This window comes from Trematomus bernacchii, unplaced genomic scaffold (genome assembly GCF_902827165.1).
Source record: "Trematomus bernacchii unplaced genomic scaffold, fTreBer1.1, whole genome shotgun sequence".
Taxonomy (NCBI): domain Eukaryota; kingdom Metazoa; phylum Chordata; class Actinopteri; order Perciformes; family Nototheniidae; genus Trematomus; species Trematomus bernacchii.
In genome coordinates, this window is record NW_022987609.1 from 3,910,971 (window position 1) to 3,920,457 (window position 9,487).

Below are 9,487 nucleotides of genomic sequence, written 5' to 3' on the forward strand. Positions count from 1 at the left end.
CCATTTTTGGCCGAGTGGTTAAGGCGATGGACTAGAAATCCATTGGGGTCTCCCCGCACAGGTTCAAATCCTGCCGACAACGAATATCGTTTTGGCTTTACTTTGACCAGATACTGTTAGGTCAATGTGTTGCAAATCATTTCTACAATACACAAAGACAGATAAGTATGATTTCATAGAGTAGACATGACAATCAACAAATGTACATTTTAAGTTTCGTTTGGTTATTGGGTACAGATAACTGATATTCATATTGTAAATATTTCGCATGTTAGTGGGAGCCTGAAACCTATTATCTATTATTTTATGTGCTGAAACTTGAAACTGACAAAAGATGATTGTAAACATGAATTTGCAAACAACATAGAAAAACGACACGTGTATGCTTCCTTCAATCTGCTGTATTACATTTTAAATTAGATGCATTTCGTAGATTTTACCACCAGAGGGAGCTTTTATTACGGTGTGTGTTTTCTCTGGGTCATGCTCACTGTGGTTTGTGATATACTAGTGACTATAACAGTATCACACTTTAAAAGTCACTGAAATTAATCTTCTTTTTGAACTTTACCCTATAACCCCTATCCTTTAACAAAAACAACCAACACTCCAATGAGGTATGCTACAAATATTATAAAAATAAAGGCTACAAATATTATAAAATAAACCTTTATTAATCCCCACCGGAAAATGCAAGTGTCATTTTTTAAAGTGAGTAAAGAGATTAAATAAAAATTAGCCTATAGGCTATTGAGGAAATAAATAAGTACAGAAAAATTGAAAAAATAAAGAAAACCATACAAGAAGTAAGCTACATAAAGTAACGATACAATTAAAATGATTAGTACTGAACATTTGTACCAAGTTCAGTACAGTAATTAATTTAACATTCTGTTTTTAACTCATATTCATATATTTTACATGTATATAGTTTACTTGTGCACATTGCTCACTTGCAACTATTTTGTTCAATTTCTGGTCTGTTCTACTCTACTTACTTCTACTTTATTTCATTTATTCATTATTTGTTATATATACTTATGTTGCATTGTTGAAGGAGCCTAGGTCTTAAGATGTTCATGTCAATATCTACACTGTAGCTACTGTGCATATGACAATATAAAGCCTTTGAATCTTTAATATACCTGAGTAAATTAACCCTATATTCCACCACTGTGGCTTTTTTTGTTGTAATATAAAATACTTTGAATTGTTGTGTTTAAACGTTTCTACAGTATTGAGTGTAGCGTGGATGTATATCACATGTACACTTCATGGTGCAATCCCTGTGCAACACATGGGCTGTTGTTGAACACGCCCCGCCCCCTGAATGATGTGACGTCACCGCCCGTCTCTCTATAAAACCACGAGATGACCGTTTATGCCAACAACAATCCGTTGATCTCTGCTCGGACCTTGGAGGGTTACATTTAACCAACACTTATTTTCAAATGGGCCTCGTCGCCTAGCGTTTACTCCCCCAGCCTTGCCGACTGAGTTGAATTGGGTGCTACTGAACATCAAGAACGTTTGGGTTCCTAAAAAGGTGAGGGTTTCCCCGGGTTATAAAATGGTGGTAACACTGTTTTTGGTGGTGGGCGAGCTAGCGATGCTAGGCTAGTTTGTTATGATCTGTTGCAGAATCTCTGCTTTGTTTTAAAAAAAAAAATGCATGTTATGTATGTAGTATTTTCTCATTCATAGCATAGGCTACTAAAAGTCTTATTACTGATGTTGTCGTCGTGTCGACCCTCAGTTTGAATGTCAACATCACTGTTATGATTTGGTTTTTGTCTTCGTATCGAGACAACATTTCCTCAGTGTGAAAGAAAGGGTCCATCTGTTTTTGCTTTGTTCATTTACACTCTTCAAGACAGACTTTACTAAGCACTCATATTCTCTGCTTTACATAAAAAGGTCGGTTTTCTGCATTAACAGTCTAATGTAAACAAGACCCCTGCAAAACATGGGCTGACGTCATTGTAGTGTAGATGTGAACGTGATGTTCCAGCGAGGAGGAAACAAAGAATTCTGTTTGTATAAACGATGTACAATGTCCTTCAGACAAGAGCAGTTAATGTGCATTTTGTTTTAATGTGTGTGGATGTTCATGTTTGGAGCCTCGGGTGTGTCTGTTTTTTTTTTACATCCATCACAGCTGGAGTCCAGAATGTTTTTCTCTTTTGTATGGGTCACATGTTCCTTTGTGTCATCAGCGCTGAAGGGATTAACGCCAGTTGATTAAGTGTTTGACGATTGACTAATATCCAAAATGCTATTTTGATATTATATGTTGAAGTCATTTATCAAGCAAAACAGCCAAACATGTGCCTGTTGATGTAGTCCCTTTACCGTAAACACATAGACAAACAGTTTATTACATTAGAAGAGATTTAAAATAAAGAAAAATACACAGTTTTTATATATGTATCACAATTCTTATGGATTTTGTTCCCTTGGTTGGACAGAACAAGACAATGGAATAATTAAAAAGGCATTTTTCTGATTTATCATTTTCCAGCAGTTTATAGACTTTACAATTACTCAATTCATTAAGGAAGGGATAGACACACAACAACATACTGTTTTTCCTCCTCCAGCAGCCTCTGTGGATGAAAAAACAAAACATTCCGGCACATACCGGTTTCAACTTCTGGGGTCTTGCTCCTGTTGGCTTACACTTTCAGATGCGGTTTGCTTCGCAAATGTCTCACATCCTTGTTATTTTTTTCCTTGTTACTCAATTCATTAAGAAAGGGATAGACACACAACAACGTTAAGTTAAGCCCATATTTTTACAACTGGTTCATTATATATGATTAGACAAGATAATGACATATAGCTTAATAATAATAATTAGTTGCATCCCTTGTAGTGATTTGAAACCATCATTCTTCCTGTTTTGAACCTCTGGCTGTGGATATTCTTCCATGTATTGCTGTCTGGTGTTGATCATACTGTTTTTCCTCCCCAGGTTTCCATCCAGCACAGCGTACAGCGACCAACTACAGTAGAATGGCATCTATTCCAGCAGGCGGTTCTCTCGTGGCCACCACTGATTACTATCGAAGTGAGTCTCTCCTTTTTTTTATTCCCTTATCACACCAATGCAGATGTTCACAACTGACTCCCTCCTCCTGTCTGGTGACTAACTCTGAGTCTGCCGTAAGATTGACTTTATATTCCTACTAGCTACCGTTCTTTAAAGGGTTAACATTTGAGATGTAATGAGTCACCTTGGGTTTCTCTGTATAAAAGAGGACTAGTATATTCGGGCCATACTCAGTGGGAAATAATCTGGTTCTCTGAGTAACGTTTTTAATACTTGTAGCATTAGTGTCATAACCGTTGTTTGTACTCACGTTTGAACATGCGTTAAGAGTAGCTAATGGGTTATCCTTGCAAGTGAAATAAAGTCCCACCCTGCATGGGTTTAGTAATGATCCTTTCAAGCTTGAATGTAAAACCAGATATATTTTGATTAGTGCTTCAAGGGGAAGTTGCAGTAGGTTTTTTATTTCAAGGTTACACCCTTCCTGTGTTGTTTCCCAATGTCTTGAGTCATTAGAGATCACATATTTTTCTTCAGAATATGGGATGGTGGTGGCCTCTATAGTTGGGTTTGGTTTAGGTTCCTCAGAGTGCCAAATAGACTTGTAACCTGTCTTAGTAAATCAAATCAAAAGCTTACATTACAACCATAGAGTGGCCCCTCGGGCTGCGGTTATATAACGAGAGGATTTTTAATTTTCGTGTCCATGTGAACGCCCCACCACTCTTAAGGGAACGGGTAGATATTATGCAAGTACATTACGTTTTCCCTGTGGGTAAAATAAGTAACCGTCCATTGCAATCCTTGGATAATGAATTTGGAATTATTTAACTTTCTACTTTTTTAGTTTGGTTGACTCCCTGTGATTAAGCTAAACACTATTTTTCTCCTCTTTCAGGGCGCATCGGCTCTACATCCAGTAGCAGCTCTTGCGGCAGTTCGGAGTACAGTGGAGAGGTCATCCCTCACCATCCAGGTGTGTGTTACTATCCTTGAACATTTCTTAAATTGTCTTAGTATTAACGCTAGGGAAAACAGTTTCCCTGCATAACTTAATGCGCGTCAGTGTGGAAACAGAATTTGGACCCCTGAGAGAAGTTAAAACTCAGTCCTTTTAAACCCTTTAAAATGTAAATCACATGATTTACATTTTCAAAGAACATTCTTCACATAACTGGTTTATTAGCAGTAAACCAACAAAACAATCGTTGGTTAAATATACTCTGAATCAACATACAGCTGCTACAAAATAAAAAAGAGTGATGCACTTTAACGGCTGTGATTTTGGAAAGAACAGTTTGTTCCTTTCAAGAGAAGCGACGTGTGTCTCTGTTTAGGATCCAGATGTGTCTGAGCGAATATCTATCTGCAGTTAGAGCAACAATCTTAACTTAAACTATAGTGACAATACTCAATCCACATCACACTGCTTACCCTTCAGGTAACATGGCAGGCAGGGTATGTCTCAAAGCATTGCTGAGGTTGAGTCAGCTGTTGCTCAGACCACACAGAGCTACTATTGTTGAGTCATCGTGCATAAACTAGTTCAGGTTTGATCTGGCTTTGTCTAATTTAGCAGCAAGTCATTGTCAATCATGATTTTTCACTAAGGGATTAGAAACCCTGCAACTCCCATTTCCCATTGGTTCTGGATAGGATTCAGATGTCAGTATTAATAAAATAACTGCACCAGGCACGTTTTCTTTCGCCCCCTTATACACCAATATAACCCTCAGCATCAGTTCATATCTTCATCTCTAATTCTGGATCAGCGTCTCAGTGTAGCTTGAGGTAAAAACCATCTGCTCTGACCGAGAAGTGCTGGCTCATGGTTTTCAGTTGCCATTCCTGATTTAATAGCTATGTCAGATTTTTAATGGTGTCAGGGAATATTTGTACACAGCGACATGGATACACATGCAATGCAAATCAAAGTAGGTGAAAGGGGAAATATGTGTGTACATGGAGAGTGGAGTGCACATACCTTTCATTCCTGCTTGTTGAGTACGTTTTACAAACTGTTTTTTTCCTTAGCTGTGAAATCATAGCTCTATTGGTAAAGAATAGGCACTATTTATATCCAGAAACATCTTTAAAACATAGTTAAAGATGTCTTTTAGATTGCTTAGTAGTTTACATGTGTTACTTGATTAGAGGATTTGCCTGGTTTGCTTGGTATAATTAGGAAGTATTTGTCCTTAAGTGACACCACTTTGAGAATTTGACCTAGAAGTTCATTATGACACACAGCAGTTGTAGTATAACTTTAACTGCCTGTATGCAAATTCAGCTGTTCAGTCACTACCCAATGTGCCGCAGTCTGTCACAAGGCTTGAGAGGGGGGGGAAACCCGAGTCATGGCTCACTCAGTGTAGCTGATGAAACACACTCAACTCAAACACACACAGTAGTCTACATTCTTACGCTTAAAGGTAGGGTAGGTAAGTTTGAGAAACCGGCTCGAGATACACTTTTTGTCATATTCCATGGAATGCTCTTAACATCCCGATAGCAATGAATATCTTAAGTGCTTTGACAAAAAATCCATAAAAAAATGTCATCTGTGGAAGCCGTAGTACTGTAAAAAGCACGACCAATCATTTTAGCCGGCCCGGCTAAAATAACTGGATGGCCTACCTGCCTGTCAGCCTTCCATCTGTGCACAAACTTATCTCGTGCCCTCATTGGTCATGTGCACGTTTGTGTGTGTTGGAGGAGGGGCTCTGTAAGGAAGTGGCAGATTTTCTCCGGTTGTGTATTTTCAAATTCTAGCGATCTCGAGCCGGTTTCTCAAACGTACCTACCCTACCTTTAATAAGTTAAGACAGTGAATCAGCACTTTTAAAACAGAGGAATGCTGCAATGATCTGTTTGGTGTTTCGAGCCAAACCCTTCAGAGACATGTTTTGTATATATCTGAGACCTATAATATATTGATGAAAAACAGTATAATAGGGGACCTTTAAGTCTGCTTTCTCATTAAGTGGCAACAATTTCTAGTACAGCTCATAATGAAGACCTTATTCAATGTACAGTAGATACTTTGTTCCCTGTATAAACCTGTATCTTTATTATCGGCCTCCACAGGACTCCCTAAGCAGGACTCTGGCCATTGGTGGTCCAGTTTCTTCTTTGGGAAACAGCCAGGGATGACTCCACTGACTGAGGAGGCACAGCAGAAGTAAGTATACGCACACTCACTGCTGACTCATCTCCTAATGCTGCCACTGCTCCTTAGGCTTATTTTAATCCTGATCATTCTCTGTACACTCACTTTTTAAACCTTTGTAGAGCTTCAATTTAGAGCTGCAGATAAGTCCAAGACAGATTTGTACATTTTGTAAAATAAAGCTACCAAAAAACCTGACAGGATGTTGTCCATGAAAATGATATTTGCAGTGGGTTTTCGCAATCCAATACCGTAAGTGGCGGATTGGTAGAACCTGGCAGTAAAGCAGAGTTTTGCGCTGTATTCAGCTTTTACTTTATACATGACATAGAAAATATACCTGTCCTGGCTGGCAGTTGGAAGTGGCTACAGGCTAAGACCGGTCCCTGTGTAAACAAATCACTCCTTAGCCGTCTGACACAGTCACACCCTTTCTGTTATACTGAATCAAGAATAGCGTTTCACAATATCTTTGTCTCTCAGGGCGAGGGTCCAAGGTGCAGTGACCAATGGTCAGATCACCTGCGTTGCCAGGGAGATGGTGATGCAACGGCAGGTGAGTGAGAGCAGAGACGCAGGAACCTCCTCCTGATCCTGCAGCTCACTCTGATCCACGATGGGGGGGGGGGGGGGGGGGAAATCGGACCAATGACCAACGCTAGGTGACGGAAGGATGTCCCGTTAGCAACATTATTAGTTATTTTCTGTTATTATAATTCATTGTAGACATAGGCTGCTTCTGTTTCAGTAACCGTGTGGTTTTTGTATTGACAACCAAGAAAAAGAAGAATTGAAAAGAATAAATTAAAAAAACAAGACGATAATGCAACTGATAAGCTCCTTTTGTGTTTTTTTTACATTTGTACTGTGTTTGTAATACTGTGTTGCATATACACACTGTGTGGTGCATACACATCACTTGCCTTTGTTAAACATTTTACACTTTTGTCACCCTGTGATTGCAAATGCAATAAAGTAGACTCTTGCAGCCTAATGTTCTGTGTTGGATTCACGTCTCTGTTCTTTCACACACAACAACAAAGCAGACGTTTTTAGCACACACATCTTTCTCTGACCTTTTTAAGAACATGATTTGAACTCTGTTTATACCTAAATATTATAATAAGTGGTGTCCCCGTAGCTGTTGGTTGAAATGGCCTGATAAGGACCAGTATGTAGAAGAGTCAGTGTTTGGCAGGTAGTGGTTCACTTGTACTCGATAAAGAGCTATTCCAGGAACAAAGTAAACACACAGAGAGAGAACACACTGGTGCTCGCAGTGAACCCAGAGGCTGCGATTGTGTAACTTTTAGTTCGGTGCCTAAACACACACCACATCTGGAAACTGAGTCCAGCAGCCTCTGTGGATGAAAAAACAAAACATTCCGGCACGTACCGGTTTCAACTTCTGGGGTCTTGCTCCTGTTGGCTTACACTTTCAGATGCGGTTTGCTTCGCAAATGTCTCACATCCTTGTTATTTTTTTTAGACATCTAGGGAATCTTATGTTTAGGAAATACATGACTGATGTTAATGTTGGAATGATTACATTCACTCTCAATAACAAAACAGTCAGCCTTTCTGCCAGTATTTCTTGTAAAATATATTAAATCCTGAAATAAAGGATTAAAATAGTATACATTTGAAAGTATTAGTATTATATTATTTGATTTTAATGAGGAATGCATTCATGTGTTCAACTCTTTCATGCTGAAGTTAATAAAGTTTGCAATCATTGTAATTGCTAACTGCTACATCATGATTATATTTTGTATTTATCTAATTTTACAGTTGATATAACAGAAAATGTAAAAACTCAAGAACACTATATCCTCAACAGTACAACAACATACATACGCCGCCGGTCCACACTGCTGCTCAAATGGAGCGTACCTTTTCAATCTGGCGGGGTATTTAAACGTGTCAAAACTCCACCCTCTGCATTTGTTTGTTGCACACCTGCAGCCGCTGCAGGTCACACTAATTAGCTAATTATACAGTTGTAAACACTTTTTACTACTTACTACCGCTCTTGTTGTAGGACTATCATAAAAAACGGACCTACAAGCAACAACAGAATGTGGCCTTGTGGTGGTGGTGTTATCTTCGGGATGTTTTAATTGATGGAGGATTTTGTTAACCTCTTAAACCCGGCGGTCCCCCCATTGGACCCCTCCCACTTTTTTTTTTTTAGACAATGTCTCAGGGCTTCTTAAATTTATGAAACTATTAATGTGTAGCACCAGATTAACGGTAAGAATCTCAGCTAACTGAAGATATGAACCATTTTTAGCTAAAAGAAACACAAGAGTAATACCAAGCCTTTGAATTAGCATTTTGCGAAAAAATGCTAACTAATGCTAACGGAGTTTTGCACAGCACTCACTCTCAAAATGCCCTTATTACTTATCGTAACTGCACAAACAAGATATCCGATTAAAGCTGAGACTCCACATATTCCATACATGTAGTGTCATCACTGTACAACCCCGAATTTGCGGAGCTTTCAGCCAGAAAAGAGAAAGTAAACAACATCCGGTTTCAAAAATATTACAATAATTACATCTTACCTTTTTTGATTTGTGATCAAAAGTTGTGTTCAACGGAATAAAAACGCCGCTCAAGGTTATGCGGTAATGTGTCTGTGTCACGTAGAATTTTTTACTGATAATACATCATCATATTTATGGCAATAAACTGGGTATAAAGTTTTGCAGTCAAGGCTTGTACTTTCAGATGTGCTTCGTTTGCTTCTCTATTACGTCCGCAATGGTAATGTTTACGTGGATTTTGGAACTGCCCATCGGATTCTATTGGATCTAATGGTTAAGAGAAAGGTGTAAATCACTCAAATCGACCAATGGGTTCCATAGATATGGTCCTGCGTAAAGTATAAATTGTGAATGCCAGCGGCACACCCATTACGCACCACAATCTACGCAGTGTTTAGTACGTAAACAAGAGGAATTGCAGCAGGACCCAGAGCGCACAGAGCGGACAGCAGATAACGGAGCAGACTACAAGATTGGCGTTTAGGACTTTTGCTATACTTTGACTTTTGTCAAATAATGGCTCGCAGGAAAGAGATGCTTACGACTTTACAGGCAATGGAAATGGTGACTAATGCTGACAGCGATGCATATATGTTACCTGTTGATTCTGAGTCAGACGACGAGGATCTCTTGCAGCCAGAACGGAACCCGGAGCGTTGTGACTGATGATGAAATTCCACCACGGGAAAGGTATGTAATCTCTCTGTTTTTATC

The 9,487-nt window shown here is 38.9% G+C and overlaps 1 protein-coding gene and 1 non-coding gene across 2 annotated transcripts; both read left to right on the top strand.

The window, feature by feature from the left end:
* trnas-aga lies at positions 1-84 on the top strand. The gene has a single exon. It is a non-coding gene; the product is annotated as a tRNA-Ser (tRNA).
* Positions 85-1,328: 1,244 nt separating this feature from the next.
* Positions 1,329-7,220, top strand: ppdpfb (pancreatic progenitor cell differentiation and proliferation factor b). Its single transcript, XM_034131900.1, has 5 exons — positions 1,329-1,546; positions 2,975-3,070; positions 3,951-4,028; positions 6,140-6,233; positions 6,705-7,220. Exons 2-5 carry the CDS (start codon positions 3,016-3,018, stop codon positions 6,811-6,813), a joined length of 336 nt encoding a protein of 111 aa, XP_033987791.1. The 5' UTR covers positions 1,329-1,546; positions 2,975-3,015; the 3' UTR covers positions 6,814-7,220.
* Positions 7,221-9,487: the final 2,267 nt, after the last annotated feature.